Here is an 18115-nt window from a genome sequence, read left to right on the forward strand (position 1 = left end):
CCTGCAGTATTTCTGAAGGGATGTCTTTGTATGATGCTTTTTCATTCAGGTATCACAAAGCAGTTAACAGGATAAATATTATCCAGTCAGTTTATCAGAGGGTGGACAGTGCTATGTGGTGTCACAGGGGCTGCTGGCTGCTGCAATTCCCCTCACACTGCATCTTGTGCAGTGAAACACTGTCCTTTCCCAGGCCAGATAACCTCACACTACGATTAACTGTCACAAGTGCTTTTATGGAAGTCTCATTCCTTGTTCTTTGGAAAACTCACCACCCCTTCCCTCTGATTTACGTACAGTTTGTATGGGCGACTTGAGTCTTTTACAGATATCTGAAAGATTACACAGAATGTATTACTGTTTATTTTAAATAGACTAATTGCTGAAGGCAAAATTAATTGTTGCAAAGGAAAAACAGACCATGAAAAAGCATTATCTTTTCAAAGATAGTAGCACTAAGGCAGCTTTTAGTATGAAAAACAAACACAAAGAATCTGCATTTTGGGTTTCACTGGGACTGCACTGATTTGCCATGTCAGCATTTATCAAGAGAAATACAGCAGCACCCAAAAGCTGACAGCCCCACTCACTCCAAAGCTCTGAACAGGGATTTGGTTTGTATGTGCCTGTATTAGGCACTTCATTCTCCCCTACAATTTTCACAGGCATAAGCAATTTTTGCTTACAAGGAAATTATGAATACATATTTTATCTTTTCTTAAAAAAAAAACAACTTTATTAAATGATGCAGTGAGAACCCATCTCCACACAAGCGTTTCATTTCTGGATAGCAGAGGTATAATACATGATCCACAGGTGAGTGCATTACCCCTCCCTTCCCCCCAGCTTCCAAGAAATAAAACAGCATGTATAATACACTCTCTTACTGTGGTACTCCAAACAGATTCTTCTTAAAAATAACCTTAACTGGAGAAAAAGAAACCGGACCAACGAGTGTCTTGTTCTGCATGTGAATGTTCTCCACCGCAGCATTCAAACACCTTCTCCCTTGCAACCCACGGCCTGGCAGAGCGTTCAGGAAGCAGTGGCAGTGGAATGCATTTGCATGGCTATTGTTAGACCTCCCCGGAGCTAAACAGGCAATCAGAATGCAAAAAGGCCGTGGTGTCGGCTGAAAATTCTTACACTTCAAAGTGCATTTCCACGGAAAATTGGCAACAGAGGACAAAGTGAATTCTATGACCTACTGAGGAGGCAGAGCAGTTAGCATAGTGCAAATACTGAAAAGGATGCAAGTTTGTCTTTTACTCATGCCCAGTGTTAAGTTATCTGACAGGTAGCCAAGCCTTCGACCCAGATGAGCTGCTGCAAACCCACTGATGTCCATGAATTTTATGCCAGTGGTGGGCTTGGGTCAAATCCTTCAACACTTATATTTGGATGATAAAAATGCTGTATTTAAAGTGTATTTTTACTCTGAGAAGTGGCTAAAATGGCATAACGTGGCTTTCTACTTCTGTCATTTTTCAGCAACTGTGCCTAATGAATTCACCAAGCTTACAAAAGAGAAACTTTTCATACACAGCTACGCAAATTCATCTGGGTTGGGAACACCAGTGTGCATTTCTGCTGTAGCTATCAGCACCTGCTAGATGCTGTAGTTGTAACTGAATTGTGTTAGGGTTTATTTGCTCTAAGAAAAGGAAGTTGCCTTTTCCTAAAGGTGTCCTACTTCAAAAAGGGAGCAAGAAGTCTTTAAGACAACCAGCAGATGAGCAGGACATTTATCTAAGCAAGATGATGTCATTTTTAGAGAGACTTTTCTAATCATAATCACATTTTGAGTGCAGAATTGAATTAAAAAAAAATAAACAAACCTGGTGGAAGGTTGACTCTGGATGCATTATTGAACAACCATCTACAGAAGTGTTGTTGGGCAAAGGAAAAGTACTTTGCAGAAATCTTTACAGATCTAGATGAACAAAAACTGGAGAGTCCTTCATTTCTTGGATCATATGCATACCCCTGTGAACTGAAGCACTACAATTTACAAGTGTAAACTAAAAGTATTAGGAAAGTGAAGTAAAAAGCATATCACTCTACCTCCACCAGAACATCACTTTATTGTTTTATCTGTCATCAACAATGTAAAACTCTACTAGATACTCTATCCTGGTTTTTAAAAAGGTAAAGATTACATTGGATTAGCTACGTTGTACGAAAGAAACTACAGCAATCACAGTAGGATGAGATTGGAGGGACAGTTTGAATTACAGAAAAAGTGTACACTGCAAGCAGAGGGAAGTGCACATGAAATCAAATGCCTGTAGGATTCATTACTTTTAAATGCACAGTGACAATTTTGAGAAACTGTACATAATAGAATCACAGAAATGACTTTATAAAAAAACCAAAAATCACATTTTGTGTTTGACCATCCAACTCAGAAGGAATCGTTGATGTTCTTTGTTTTCAGTGCTTTTGGGAAATTGGTTGACCAAACAAAATTTGTTAAATTTGACTGAACTGTGAAGCAGAAGGATTGAAATCAAAAGGATATTGGAAGTACGCCTAGCCTACAAGAATAAGCCAAGAGGGGTGTGTGCAAGGAGCGGCTGGGAGGGAGGAGAGAAAGGAAAGAGGAGAGGGAGAAGAGAAGAGAGGCTTTTTCTTCTATCTCAGAAGTTCTTCCAATGCAGCGTGTATCTGCTGTACAGCTCTTTGCTCTCAGTCCATTTCTGAAGTTTACATTTTGTAGCCTTTTTTCGTACTCACCGGTCAGCTCGACCAGCGCTGTTGCCACGCAACAAGAGTAACAAGAATCTGAATGCATCAAATCTTCCCTTGCTGTGATTTCTTCACGGCCCCACTTTTGCTGTTTTTCTTTGAACAGGGTTCGGTGTTTCCTGAATTGTTCACAGGGTCAGGTGGAATTGAGTTCCAGATCACTCTGCGGTCTGTAGCATCCCGATTTCTTTCTGCAGCTAACCCCCAGACACGTTTGCAGTTCTTCCGCGGCAGAAAGACAAACCGTGTTGCTCAAGCGGTGAGCTTCCACCCTTGACCGTGGGGGTTGCAGACCATTGTGTTTAGCGTATCCCTGAGTGCAGCTATCCTGCAGGATTCACTTCCCAGTGCACCGAGATTTCCTAGGTTTCCTCAGATTAAGCCCCAGTATGCATCACCACCGACTGTGGTGCGGCTACGGATGCCTGAGGCCGAGTTGATTCTGGTGGATGTCTGACCTCGCTGAACCAGACTGATCTGCTTTCTCCCTACTCATACCCAGGCAGTCCAACCTTCATACAGCTGAGCCAAGTTATCTAGATTAGTTGCTTCCTTAATCACAAAGTCAACCTATTAAAAAGGTCAAACAAGTAATTAAAAATAAATACTTTTCAAAATCCAGCTTTAGTGATCTTAACATTTGCTGTCAAGTGTCATCTGCAAATACAGAATTCCAGGGACAAAAGAAATAAATCTACAGCAGCTGTAAACTTGATCTTACACAGCTTTGTGCAGTCCACATAAGAAACGGGAATTTGTACTGCAGGAACCAAAGATGATCATGCATCAGCTCATTCCTACCCCCTAACCTGAAAACAGTCACGACATTCTCAAACTGATGTGGACATCTGGGTCCCCTCACTCAGCTTCCCAGAGACACGATCATGGTTATGTTATGCCAGTAAACAGAAACCTGTGTTCTGCCCTTTAAACAGCTGTACAAATCTCTCGTTCTCCCTGGCTAGCAACAGCTGTGTAACAAATGTTAGCTTACTGCTACAGAACAGAGAGGTGTATTCAGTTCCTGAGTTGATAATGATCTGCACTACAGAAACCAAAAGCATGTGATAAAAGCAATGAATTCAGCAATGCAAGGTGGCAGCACACCTTGATTTGCACTGGGATAGAAATCACATCTCAAAGGGGACCCCCCATTCGCAGTAAGATACTAGGCTTTCAGGCATACTTCAGCATACCTGCAGAATGTGCTCACTACCAAAGAATAAAAGCAAGGACCAAGACTGGAACTTTACCGTTTTCAACTCACCTGTTCAGCAACAGACATTCTCCTGTTGGGATCCACATCTCGGCCCTCTAACTTGGCTTTGACCCGCTTCCACACGCTAACTGCATATGAATTCCTCTCCTGCACAGCTAAAAGTACAAAGTAAAATAATTTCAGTTTTATATTCCTGCACAGAAGCCCACTGAGGTGGTTTGGGTTTGGGGTTTTTTTGGTGTGTGTGTGTTTTTTTTTTTTTTTTAATGTTGTCTGTGATGGGTTTGTGGTTTTTTGTTTGTTTGCAATCTTTTTGGTTTGGGTTTTTTGGGTTTGTTGGTATATCAGACCTGTATTTACCTTTTCCTGTCTTAGGGTCCCTGGCTGTCTTTTTGGGACTACAGGCAACACTTTTGCCAGTTCCTGGGACTGTGCTTGGAGGAGTATCTGCTGATGTGGCAAGATTTTTCTGAATTAGCTTTCTTGCATTCTGAGACATCACCTCTGGCTGAGTTTTCTGCCCTGTATTGCTCCGTACAGCTGTAAAGAAATAATACATTAAAGATGCAAGAACAAATACAATTGAATGTGTATCCAATGCAGCTATCAGTGCTGCAGTACAAATGCATTTATAAAACTTGTATTTCAAACTCCACAGCAGTTTTTCTCTCCTCAGTCTGTTTTCTGATTTCTTTCACTTCCTAAGCAAGAAGTTTTGTTTCAGTGAAATATATGTATTTAGGCAGATTTTTAGGGGCTCTCTTCACCTCTAATTCTATCGTTTTGTTTTATAAATGCAATTCTTCCTGATCAAAATCAGGAACCTGCACTTAGGTCAAATATTGACAGCAGAATAATCCTTTGATTAGAAAGAAATCTGTGCTCATAAGAAACTTCATTCATGTTTTTAACTGTTAATGTAATGAAAATTTCACAAGCATGAATGCCTGTGTAGGATTTCAGAACTCATTCCGAAGGTCACCATAGATGTTAATGCTAATTTCAACAGAAATGACAGTGACAATGCCTTCCATGTGTTCTGGGCTCTGTGGAATGTATCCAGATCTTAAAGACTATGATCAAGAGATGATTTCAGTACTGCATGCTGCATGGCTTGGATTTTACAAGCTTTTATGATCTTATAAAGATTGTCTGTGTTTAAAAACTTAATAGAAGTGATGATCCCCTCTCTGATAAAATCTTGATGTTTTAATGTCTGCACTTTTTCAAGCATTACCTGCAGCAAAGGTTGGCTGATACGTAGCAGCTGACGTTGGGCTGGAGCATTCATTTGATGTATCGGTGACTAAGGGTGATGCAAACCCCACTAGATTATTGTAGACACTAGGAGACATAAAGGAGCTGATCAGCACTCGGACAACTGCTTGACTGACTAAAAAGTCAAAAGAAATTAAGTCACATGTTGCAAAAAGCTTTCTGCATGCTAAGACAATCACCAAGCAGGTGCCCCTCGATGTGCTTCCGCTACACACAAGCGGGTAACAGAATGCTGTCTCCCAAGAGGTGGTGACTCTTACCTTTGGCTCTGTGTTTTTAGTTCTTTCAAAGTGGGAGTTATCTCCTGCAGCATTTCAGCGTGTTCCTGACTGCGAACTTGACCCATAACCTGAACTAATGTAAACAAAACTGTCTGAATATTATCTTGCCATGATTTATATTCACCCAAGAACTGCCTAACACTGTTCTCATAGGGAACATCTTCGCCATCTGCCAAAGCCGCTTCTTCATCCTGTAACAAAGACATGCAAGAAGGTCACCAATTTGCTGTACTTTGGCTAAGAGAATCAAGGTGAGCATTTCTGAGTCTTTTCAGCCCCTCAGTTTGTCATTTGACTACAAATAATCATCATTTTCAGTAGTTACATATCAAGAAATAAATCTGAAAAATATTTTTTAGTTTTACTGATTACAATGTAGAGGGTTTGTAAACACACAGAAAATGTTTCAACTGCTAAATAAGAGAAGAAGCTTCATTCAACCAAAGCCTGATTACCCTAACTTCAGGAATAAAGCTTTGGGAGATGAAATTAACCTAACATTTTGAACTCCATGTGCATGAACACATTTCACTGTTTCTAGATACTTGAAGAACAAATAGCACCAAGTGTTATTTTTCTTTAACTATATGGACATGGGTTTGAGGAACACATTTCATGAAGTTTTAGGCATACCTTTGCCATAGCTTTCAGTAGATGTTTGACATCTCCAAGTTGTCTGTTATGACCTGTGAGCACAGTTTTAATATTATCCACCAGATTCTGGATTGTTTCACAAACTGTTTCTATTTGCTGTTCTCTTTCTGTTTGTACTGTTCTCTGTGTAGATATTTCCTGGGTCAACTGCTTGTGAGCTGAGTGAAGCCATTCAGAGCTGCCAATGGGATGTTCAAGACCAGTGCCCTAAAAATAATAGAAACTTTTTTTAAAAATCTGTATCCAGAGATAAAACTCAGTTATGTTGTAGATGCTACTGCCAAGTGTTTAGCAGCTGATGGAATAAACTTGGTAATCCACAGCCCATTAGAAGGTCTATACAGCATTAATTTAGAATGAGAACTCATGACTGCAGTGATTCTGTAAGGTTCCCTACTCTGCTTTGACCTTTCCTTACCACCCTCTGAAGCAGGCGAAGCTCCAGTTCAGAGACTGAGCTGTTGAACTGCGACGCAAACGAGCACATTTGTTGACAGCGTTTGAGAAGTTCAAATAATGCAGCATCCAGGTTTAAGGCTTCTGCTGTTCTAGTACGTAAACTTTCAAAATGAATGATATTACTGCAGAGGAAAGTGACCTAAAAAAAAAAAAATTCAAAACAAGAGTGAGAAGATTCATTCCAATTAAACTATTATACAAACTGCATTTGTTGCATATCCTTAGAAGGAAGAATTTTAAATACAGCAATAAAACCCCTCTGCTCTGTTCCAGCAGCAGTATCATTTCAGAATCATCCAACCTTTCAACAACTATCCCAGAGATTATTCATATTGCTTTTAAAGTGGGATTCCTAGAAGTATTTGGTTACCTGTGTGTGCTCTTTAGATGCTGATGTATTATAAGGAAATGTATTGTCTACATAAATCCCAAGCAGAAAATAGAGTGAACACACTTATCAAGACAACAGTAATATATTTATGTATAGTACCTGACTTGCTCTTTGACTTTCTTTCAGTACGAGGTTTCTTCTTTCAGCAATAGTGGCATCAAAATCTTGCAAGACTGGTGCCAGTGCAGGATTAGCACCTCCTGCCCATTTTAAACGCTGCTCAATACTGGCTTCCAGTGCCGCTAGTTTCTCCTGCAATGGGGAAGAAAAAGAAAACAGGTGACAGATCATTTTGCAGTTTGTGTTAGTGTCACATTCCGATGTGCTGCTGAACTACCCTCCCCACAAATAGTAGTACCTGGACTGTTGCAATTGAAGCTTCAATCTGACTGAGCGTGTGAAGTTTCTTTTTCATGTTGGCTAAAATTGCAGAACGAGGTGGAGGAGTAACTGAAATAGCTTGTGGGCGACTAATGAGGAGATCTTCATGCTGCCACTGTAATATAATAATGGGGACAAAAAAATACTTTGCATCACCAGCAATTCTAGTACTCTAGCACACTTTAAGGGCATTTTAAAAGGGTTAGAGGTCAGGCAATACCAGCATGCTTAAAAAGTCCAAATCATTACAAAGGGGTTAAATTACAGGTAGTTGTAAACTATGTTTTGCTGGTTGGGATATTTATACCATTACTTAAAGTGATTTACACATACTTGCTTATTCTAAAGGAAAAATCCATAAATACTGAAAAACAATTTACAAAACCAAGATGATTTTACCTACCAGTCTATGATGAAATAGTTTATTAGCTCACAAAGAAAAAGCCTCTACCCTTAATCTACAAATCACTACAAAATGAAGATCAATGACACTACAACACAGCTCACAGTTCAAGGTGACCAATGGCATTTGTCTAAACCCTCAGAACATTTTCAGGATTGATACTGCTGCTATTTATACTTTTCCATGAGGGAAACAGTGGAGCAAGGACACAGAGTTAATACATTAGAACGAAACAAAGGTGGAAGGCAACACTCAGCAATGCCTATCCTCTGCTTTAAGCATTCTCCCCCCCTCTTAAAGTTAGGCTGATTGAAAACAGAAGGGGAGAAGCTTGCTAGTATGAAAAGCAATGAACAACCTTGGTTGTTTTCTAATAAGTGACTTTATTATTGAAAAAAATGCATGCATTGACTCAAAAAGAATTGCCATATTGCCATATTTGCATCTTCTAAAGCAGGCAGTCCTCAAAATAAGCGAGCTCTAACACCTTTTACTTACACACTTACAGAATAATTCAAAATCAAATTCCTTAAGATACTCTAAAGCTCATTCAACAAAATATAAAATCCTTTTTGTGCTCAGATACAGAAACTAAAGCTCACTTTCCACAGAGAGTTTGGAGATGTATTGTGGTCTCACCTGGAACATGGCAATGTGCAGCTGTACCCTCTGCAGACTGGTCTTGCAAGATGAAATACTGGTTTCAAGCCTGCGCACTAGATCATGCTTCTTCCATGCTGTGTCATATGAGCTAGCCAACACTGTTGCCCTGTTCATGACCAGCTGTGAGAACTTGCCGATCTGGATGTTGTGCTCCACAGCTTTCTTGCAGAGGTCATCCACAGAAACTTTGCTTTCTGCTCCAAAGTCTTTAGCCTCTACTTGAGCAATGATATCGACACCCAAAGCACTGATGAAACTGCACAAAGTAAGTCCCAAAGCTTGATTTGGAAGGCCAATTAAAAGCTGTCTCACAAAATCAGCTGTAAAAGCTTTGATTGGTTTGGCCATCTGGTCTTCACTAAAACAAGAGTTTCTGTAGAGGGCTTTCACGTTAACAATTTGAACGGGTCCATTTACTGCGTTCTGGTCTTCAAGTGAGCTGATCCCTTTTAAAGGAAAGAAATAGTATTTGTTATAAACAAAACATTATCTGACTTATAAACACAGCAAGATTCCTTCCTGCACACTTGCCATTTATAAAACATGAGTTACAGTAACCAGGACTGGTTTATATTCTTCTTAAAACAACAGGGGATGAGAAGTGGGAAAAAAGTGATGCTGAATATCTGATGACATGTACATACCTGACAATGTTTTAGAAAAGGTACCACAGAGCCTGAAAAATTCTTTAATTGTCTGCAGTCTCTTCAGAAAGAAAATTTCCTCTAGAACTTGCCGATTGTTGTCATCATCAAAAAAGTTCACTTGGGTGCTGCGGGCTTCCCTGATTATGTCGATCTTGCGCCATGCAACAGGGATTTCCATCTTATTTAGCTGAGCAATGTAAAGGATATAAATTGGCTTTGTTTTTATTTAAAACTTTCATATTCCTGACTCAAAGAGTACTCTTAGAAGAGCAAATCCATACCTTTTCAATCAATAAACCAAATGCAGTTTCCACTTGAGCAAACATTCCATCAAAGGCTACCAAAAGCATTTGACCAGCTGACATTTTGGGAGTTTCATCAACTGATCCATTTCTTGGTTGAATCAGTTCACCATACTGAGCATGAAGTACTCTTAAAAAAAAAAAAAGTACATGTTTTTGCTTAGTCTACATGGAATAAATAGGGTTTTCTTAAAACTGATTTGTCCCACAGCCAGCTACAAAGCTAACTTAAAATACAGGTCAAGGATAGAGCATACCCTTCCTATGAGCATGGTAAAAAAAAGGAATGAACAGTAATGATGTAAATATTACTTGTTCCTTCCTGAAAAATCAAGGACTGGTTTGATAATATGCACACATACTACTGACTGAATGGAGTATGGGGTAAACCAGTGGAGGATGAGGGCTCAGCTTATGGCCGAGATGGTTTAACAGCTTGCTGCTCCTGAAAGGGTGGCCTTATCCTCTCCTTGCCTTATAACACTTTTGACCCTCAACTGTTAGGCTTAGTAAGCTTGCCAATAGGTAAACAAGGAAGAAAATTCACCTAAGACGAAAAAAAATTGTTTTCAACTGGTATACAAGTCTTTGTTGTACCACTAGTGGAGCCACACTAACTGGCTCAAGGGAAGCAGCACGATCACTTCTACTCAACAGGAAGCTTTGAGACTTGGCTTAGTTTTCTACCAAGCACTGCCCCAGAAAGATACTGTCCCACATTACAACATTCACAAGCCTTTTGGCTTGGTTGGGGTTTTGTTTGTGGTTTGTTGGTTTGGGTGCGGTTTTATTTATTTAAAAAACAAAAATAAAATTAAAAATCACATCATTGATTCATTATGCAAAAGCTGCTCCAAGCCCTGATGAGAAGTGCCATGCTTACAAGCTCTCCCTTTCACAGGTTCCTCCCACAAACTAAAGGATCAGTTCCCATTTTTAACATCCCATAACTTCAATTATTTTGGCAAAGGCAGATTACCAGAAGTCAACTTTAAGCAGGTTAACTGCAGATAAAGAAACGGTAAGGAAATGTGCACACTTTAAGGTAATACAGGTATCCTTGGACAAGAAAAGCCTGGATGTCAAAATTTAGATAAAATTATTTCAGGTAAAATAATCTTCTGCAGCCTTCATCCTCTCAAACCCAAACTGGAAAAAAAAGTTATTTACCTGGCTACATCAATGTAATGAGTATGTGTTTCTTCCTCTAGTCCCATAGCAGCATTCCGTAAGTAGGCTTGAAGAGATTCAACCAAAGTTTGCAAAGGGACCCCATCAGTTGTTTGCTCAATGAGATTATCTAGTTCATGGAGCATGCTCTCTAAAGTGTATTCTCCTTTCATTAAGCACCTAAGTGCTTCAGGAAAAATGATCTGTCGGAAGTTAGAGTTCAGTTCCTGTTGGGAAGTAAGTAGGAACACCTAAGACATCTTCCCCTCTCAAAAAATATCATATACATCATCATCTCTCTCATTTCAGTATGACACTGTCCCATGATGGACTGTATGATGGTTGACAGCCAAGGGTCTAAATCTCCTCTTGTGGGTTTTTTTTTTTTTTTTTGCTTTTGTTTCTTTGGTTGGTTGGGTTTGGTTTTGGTTTGGTTTTTATTTGTTTGGGTTTTTTGTTGGGGTGGGTTTGGGGTGGGTTTCTTGTTTGGTTTTCGGTTGGCTTTTTATGTAAATAAACCTAGAATGTATTAAACCCCTGTACAAACCCAAACGTTTAACATTTGCACAAGGCAGCAACAACTACGTCAACAGCACCCTCCAGCAGCAATATCTTGCAGTGATCCTCCTGTGGTACAGAGATCACATTCTGCAAATCAATTTTGCCAAATTATGTAGCTATACAAGAGAGAATTAAATTATTTATTGAATTTCTGATTTGCTAAACTGATTAGACAAGGGAAAATAATTAAAAACCTGCCAGATAGTGACTATTTTGCTCGAGTCCTACTCATGCCACAAAAATCAATAGAGGTAAGAAAAAAACAGAACCTTAGGTTACATAAAGGAATTTTCCTCAGGCAGAATATATCAGAGGGCTAAAGGCAGCTGCAGAAAGAACCAACCAACGTGCTGTCTTCCAAATGAGACAGGACACACCAAAAAGATTGGTTGTCTTGACTTCTAGTAAGTTATGCATCTTGTTTAAGACCTCACAGGACAAGCATGTGGGTGAAAGATGGCAGCTGCACTGCATGTATGGTTCTGAAAAGCTTCTGAAATGGCAATGCTTTGAAGAGGGAAGAAACCAGTGAAGAAAATTTTGAGGCATTTACACAGGTTGGCAGGAAAACATCTTTCCAATAGAATGCCTTAAAAAGCAAATTTACAGCAGGCAGTTTATAAACCACTTAAGTCTTCAGCAGGCGTTTTACTTAAGTCACCACTTGTGTTTTGTCTTTGCTTATTAAAGTAGAAACATTTCTAAAGCTCAAAATTAAAAATGATTTTTTCTCCTTCTTGGGGCCTGTAAAATCAGTTTAGAGAATTTGTTTCAAACTACTTGTTTCAAGTAAAAACATATTAATGCTTAGCAGGAACAGAAAAAGCACAGACCGAACAGTTTGGAAAATGTTCTGAACTACCAGCAACAGAATAAGAGAGTGAAAGCAAGACAGAAAGCTGGTATGCCTATCAATATGGTGTTAACTTTTCTCATGGTTACTTGACAGCAGTTTTTACAATTTATGATGTACAGATCAAAATGGTTTCTTTCAACAAATAAAAACTTAAATGGTAGTGGAAAATGTGTGCTCAGCTCAGCCAAATACAACAACCAAGACTCAGAACCATAAAAAAAAAAAAATCTCCACAGCATCACAAACAAGCATATAGCTGTTCAAGGAAGAAGCTGCTAAGAATGGCTTAGCTGAAGCCTTAGAAGGTTGAGGATGAGTAAAGAGAAAGTAAGAGCAAGTATCACCTGAAGTGAAATATAGACTCCATTTGCTAAGTGAACAGCTTCCGACGCTTCAACTGGGTTAGGAATGTCCAGGTCCTGGGGTACAAGATGACACTGCTTCAGCAACTGCACAAGGCACGTAACATTCCCACTCATGCTGCAAAGCTCCTCCAAGAACCAGGCTCCATCTCTTGAAGTCAAATCAACCAGCTGCTCTCCAGCACTAGATGCTGCACCTTCCATCATCAGATTTCGCCTAGGTAAGTTAGGACACTTAGTCAAGCCGCCTGCTACTGTGCTCTCCACGCAACCACCAAGTGTCACAGAGGCAACTCACCTCGTCAGCGTGCACAGCGCTGAGATGATCACGCTGGCTAAGCTCAGGGAGCCCTCCTCTCCGTTTTCATGAAGGAAAACCTTTATGCAACGCTCGATTTCTTTCAGCTGCTCTTCACAAACAGGCACAGTAACTGCCTCCTGCTTCAAGCGCTCCACCTGCCTGATCAGCCTGCTGTTTATATCTGCCGCATAGCGCTGCAGAGTCATTTCTGTAGCCGTTATGAACTGGCAGACACTTGGGGGTGGCTGGGGAGCATACTGCATTTCATACCTGTAAGGCAAAAGTAGGCAACAATAAAATTCTCCCTTCTCAAGCACTAGCAAATTGCATCCTGCTTTGTGGGTAAGGATAATGCTCTGCATTTGAACAGCTCCTACATCACCTACTCCGCATCACAGCAGTTGATGGCTAAACTAAAGACGCTTTTGTAAAGTCCTAGAATGCACCATATTTCACACCTGTTTGCAAGGACAGAAGACAAGCAGTAGTCCTTGAGGCAAAGAATGTGTAGAACATAAGAAATAGGAAGGTTTCCATGTAAATGTTTGAAAATAACCTAGATGATGTAAGCCAACCAAATAATAATGGTGAAATGGCCTGACTTTGGAACAAAGTAAGAACAGAACTGCTTGAGAATCTGCTTTCATTTCAATAAAATTTTAAGTGACTCCAGTGATTTTTAAATACTAGAAGTTTCTAAAAGCCCTAAATATCACTACCCTAAACTCCAAACCTGGTTCTTCAATTGTTCATTACAGACCAATGTTACTTGGGTTGTTTTTGTGGTACAGACTAAACTCTGAAAATCTGATACGAAAAAAATACTGTTTCATCTTTTCCTTCAAACTAACTACAACATATCTTGCTACATAATTAGATAAGTCCTTGCAAAATAATTATTCTAATCAGGAAATTAAAATCCTGAAGTTCCTTGAAAACTTAAGTTTTTCAAACAAAGCAATATTCTGTCAACTTACTTCCTAAAGATATCCTGACAACGCTCTATTGTCATGTTACAGATGAGTTCTTCCATCCAGGTTTTCCACTGCTCTATTCGGTGCTTCTGAAACACAGCTTTTGGATACTGAAGAGCTACTGTTGCATAGTTGTGCAGCTGTTCAAGACAGCCACGTAAGACAGATCTTCTCTGCTGGAGAAGAGCACCAACTTCTCCTTCCAGCTGTTCACACTGACTGATGAGATGTGCCTGGCCTGCGTTCTGCAGAAACGCCGTTGCTGGTACATAACTTGGAGGACCTTTTTTAGGGAAGATGTTTAAAAATTAAGATGCATCTCTGAAGTACACATTTTATGGCATGCAAATACTAAGCATTAACATCTTTTCAAAAATGCTCTTTTTCACTTATGCTGAAGGAGGCATGGAGAATCCATACTGGGAATTTTGAGCACAAGGTAAGAAAATAATCTTGCACCCAGCTACTATAAAGACAGACAAGTTCCTTCAGACAGCTTGGCACACAAACCTTGAAGTGCTCTAAATCATGCTCTGAATAATTAATTTTGTTTTTAGTTTATTATACAGAGGACCTTGTCTATCGGTTAGAGGATACTCATGATGCCTCCTGATGATGAACTCTAGTTATCTCAAACCATTAACAAGACTCCACAAACACTGTTTCATACCTAGGTCCATCTGTGTGCTAATTTCTTGAAGAAGACTTGCAAGCTGCGTGGCCTCTAAATTACTGAAAGCAGTTTGGTAGTGTGTTATCCACTGCTCAAACTCATTCAGCTTCACCTGGATTGCCTCCTGGACAGCTCTTTGTTGAGACTGCAACTGTGTGTGCTCAGAATACCTGAATTATTAAAGCCACAAAATCAAGTAAGTACTACAAGAAAGAACAAGCCAACTGAAATATATTGAAAAAATCTATTGAAACAACACAACCTCCTTGTTGATCAGAAAATGAGCATATTCTAACCAGTTACAGAAAACTTTTAACAATATTAATAAATAATTCTGTTTTCCTCCAAAATACTGAATGTGTGTACATATATGCAGTTCTGAAATACTTGATCTATTCCAAATAAACACGAAGAACAATTTAAAGAGCTAGAAACATAGATGAAAAGGGTTTTGTGCTATTTAATCAATAGCTGCATTATCTGGATTAATTTGATGGGACATCACATTCAGCACATTCTATCTCTTGCCTTGAAGGTCAAGTGTGGAACACAGACTAGCACAGGTTATGTTGATGGAGTATGTGGCACAGGATATAAATCAGATTATTCAGTAGGAAAACAGTTTCAATAGTTCTCCTGTCCAAGCAGTGACTTGCTTACCTCAAGAATAGCTTTTACCCACCCATTAATCTCTCTTGTATATACATTTCTAACATTTAACTCTTAAGGAGATGACTAAACCACCATCTGTATTGAGGTGAGCAATTCCTGACAGAATTCCTGGCTCCCCTTTACCTGTGCTGAAGCGTGTGGGAGGGATGATCCACTCCTTCTGCACCTTCCAGAAATTCTATCTCCTCCAGTAGTTTTCCTTGTAACTTTTCTACATCTGTCAACTGTTCTTGCAGGTTCAGATATTCTTCTAAACTACTGTCCAATTTTGGCAACACAGCAAGCATTTCATCCCTGTTCTTGAACCAGTTAACCTGTAACCAAGAGACAGATGTTATAGAACTGCACTAAACTCAAACAGGTAAGTGAAAGTAATATATGGCAGCACTTAACTCTTCAGTGATATTGTTCATCTCGAACTACCTCCAATGCTACAAGTCCTAAAGCTTAACAGTCATTCCATATTTAGACGGCTCCCTAAACCTCTACTTTTATTCCTCCAGCTCATAAATTCAGGCAAAACATTAAAGCAATGTTTTGGAACAAAGCACACAGAAAATGAAAACTAAATACTTGCAAGTTCCATACAAGCATTTCCCTCAATACAAACTCAATTTGGCTCAATACAATTTATGGACTACTTCTAACAACCACCTCTTCCACCACTCCTAAAATGCAATAACTACTTTGGTTATAAGATAGAAAATTATTGTAGTAAACTCACCTTTATCTCAGCCACTCTTGAAGAAAAGAGACTCCGTGTAATATCTCTTTCCATTTCTCTTTTGCTTTGCTTGTTTTCAGCCTGCTGGCCACCACCACCATAGACAGCTCCAGCAAATCCTGCTTCGCCTCCTGCGGTCCAGTCCACCAGAGGATCATAAACAAAAGCTTCAAGCAAGGTGAGCAAAGTCTCTCTCCCACGCCGCATAATATGAAGGACCTGCATCGTGTTTTAAACAGACTCATTCTATCTTGTGTTATCCTTGTAGAATAGTGGAATTTTGAATGCAAAACACTGTACATGAGTAGGTACAGAAATCCCTAACTCATCCCTGACTGCTACAAATACAGGAAGAACACTACCATATGCCCAAATGCAGCTAGCCTGTAGTACCAACACTAGAACTAAAGACTGCATTCTAGCCCTCCACACAAAGTCTAGACTCTAGCAACAAATACTTCAGGGAGAAAATTCTCCTTTGTTCATAGATGTTTTTTCTTTTTAAAAGCCTGTCATGTTTATAAAGGACAAGTCATGAAGGAAGAGAGTAAGCAAAACTTCACAATAAAAGCTTCCGGAAACACGTAGCACTTTACATCTCAAGCTACAAGTCCCCTTTCCCAATGAATTGCAGTTGTGCCACTGCTAATTGCAGATGTATTTATCTGACATTATCATGCTTCTTAAATACCTACTGTAGTGCGCAGCTGACAAGTCAAATTAAAATCACAGCAGGAAAGGTGAAGACTTTATAAATCAACAACAGAATGTTTAATAGATTTCTAAGACAGCATTTGGCAAGTGACAGCCCTTAGTTTTCTGCAGATTTCCTAGCTTACCTGTTCACAAGAAAGCCTGAAAACCCCTTCTACTCCTGTCACTCCGAGTGCTGTTTCAATATTGTGAGTCATCCGGAATGGAACCTTCTCTGGCACCCTAAGGCTTTTCCCTTCAAGATAAAATATTAAGTTGTTTCTTTTAATTAACAAGAAGGGAAACCTTGTATTTGAATAACATATAGCATTTATTAAATTACCTTTTTCAAAGCAAACATTATAATCTATGTGGACAACTTCTCCTGTAGTCATATCTATAAGAACATTATCCAGATGTCTGTCTCCAAGGCCAATGATGTAGCCAACCATGGACATAACTGCAGTGGATCTTGCATACGACTTTAAAGAGAGTTTCAGGAAAAAATTATTTGTGGGAATCCTCTGCCAACACATTGGACTGACTACCATCTTAAAACATTATTTTAAATGTAAGACAATTCAAAACCAACTTATTTCAATCTGTTTTGTATTTGTTGTCTGATGATAGTTTACGAAAGTTTTCATGCCTTAGACTGATACTTCTACTACCATAAATGTAGAGCTATCATAGGAGTGCTAGGGGTTGGAAGGGACCTCCAAAGATTGAGTCCAACCCTTCTGCAAGCAGGGCCACTTAGGGCAGGTCACAAAGGAACATGTCAGATGTATACCCATTTTTTATTCCAGATGGTACAATGGCCAACGTTCCCTGTTACAGGACACTTCAGCAGTGCTGGCTCATCTAAGTGACAAATACCATCACTTGAACACATCCCTGACATTTGGTGCCCCTCATCCCATTAAGATCACAATCTTTTAGGTTGTACAGACCTGTGTAACTCTCCACCATTCATCTGGTGTAGTACATGACGACCAGAGCTCCTTCGCTAGGAGGTTTGGAGGAGTTGCTTCCATCAGCTCTTCTAGAACAGCCCTCATGACATTCAAGGGCCAGTCACGACGTGACACATCAAGACTAAGCCCAACGGCTTTTAAAGCAGGTCCAATTTTACTGTAGTAGAGTTCACTGGGCCTAGGCACTATTCCAGGATTCTGAGGAGTCTGGTAAGAGTCCTGAGCCTAGAAGAGGTAAAAAGGTAAAAATGGTAGTTTATGCATTGCAATGTCTTACCACAGAAAAATATCCCAAACTCGGGTTCTGTGAAAATGAAACAGCAACTCCTCTACTGACTTGAACAGCTCAGATTTTTTTCAAAATTCAAGTTAAAAAAGCCTAAATAAACTTTTTTTGTTGGTCTGGTCTAACTCTGCTCTTATCAAGGTAAATTTCAAATACATAACTGTAAAACCTGTATTTAAAATTAAATGACTAACACAATTTCAGCCAAGGTTAACTCCGTTCAAAACGAGCTCTCCCCTCAATCTATCATAACAGAACAGCATCACCTACTGTAATACACATCTCACACGCAGTTTCATTAACAACTGCTGTAATTCCAAAGGATATGATACAGAGAATCATTCTATGTTATGAAAAAAACAATCATTTTAAGGCTAAATTAGGAGTGCCAAGCACATCAGAACACTTCCCTTCTGGACTGTTCTCTAGTTGGCATTAAC

The 18115-nt window shown here is 39.5% G+C and overlaps 1 protein-coding gene across 1 annotated transcript in view; it reads right to left on the minus strand.

Moving 5' to 3' along the window:
* Nucleotides 1-2048: 2048 nt before the first annotated feature.
* The window catches only part of SMG1 (SMG1 nonsense mediated mRNA decay associated PI3K related kinase), a 63019-nt gene continuing 46952 nt past the window's right edge, over nt 2049-18115 (minus strand). Inside the window, exons 42-63 of the mRNA XM_054391142.1 lie at nt 17366-17614; nt 16756-16894; nt 16559-16668; nt 15720-15938; nt 15119-15309; nt 14321-14493; nt 13654-13933; nt 12674-12946; nt 12358-12592; nt 10597-10823; nt 9406-9556; nt 9122-9311; nt 8454-8923; nt 7389-7526; nt 7130-7282; nt 6599-6778; nt 6160-6387; nt 5506-5717; nt 5205-5311; nt 4328-4507; nt 4016-4122; nt 2049-3318 (exon numbers count right to left, since the gene is read on the minus strand). Of these exons, the coding sequence (XP_054247117.1) occupies nt 3241-3318; nt 4016-4122; nt 4328-4507; nt 5205-5311; nt 5506-5717; nt 6160-6387; nt 6599-6778; nt 7130-7282; nt 7389-7526; nt 8454-8923; nt 9122-9311; nt 9406-9556; nt 10597-10823; nt 12358-12592; nt 12674-12946; nt 13654-13933; nt 14321-14493; nt 15119-15309; nt 15720-15938; nt 16559-16668; nt 16756-16894; nt 17366-17614 (4290 nt within the window). The 3' untranslated portion in view covers nt 2049-3240. The remainder of the gene's footprint in view (nt 3319-4015; nt 4123-4327; nt 4508-5204; nt 5312-5505; nt 5718-6159; nt 6388-6598; nt 6779-7129; nt 7283-7388; nt 7527-8453; nt 8924-9121; nt 9312-9405; nt 9557-10596; nt 10824-12357; nt 12593-12673; nt 12947-13653; nt 13934-14320; nt 14494-15118; nt 15310-15719; nt 15939-16558; nt 16669-16755; nt 16895-17365; nt 17615-18115) is intronic.

The sequence above is a fragment of the Indicator indicator genome, chromosome 22 (genome assembly GCF_027791375.1).
Source record: "Indicator indicator isolate 239-I01 chromosome 22, UM_Iind_1.1, whole genome shotgun sequence".
Taxonomy (NCBI): Eukaryota; Metazoa; Chordata; class Aves; order Piciformes; family Indicatoridae; genus Indicator; species Indicator indicator.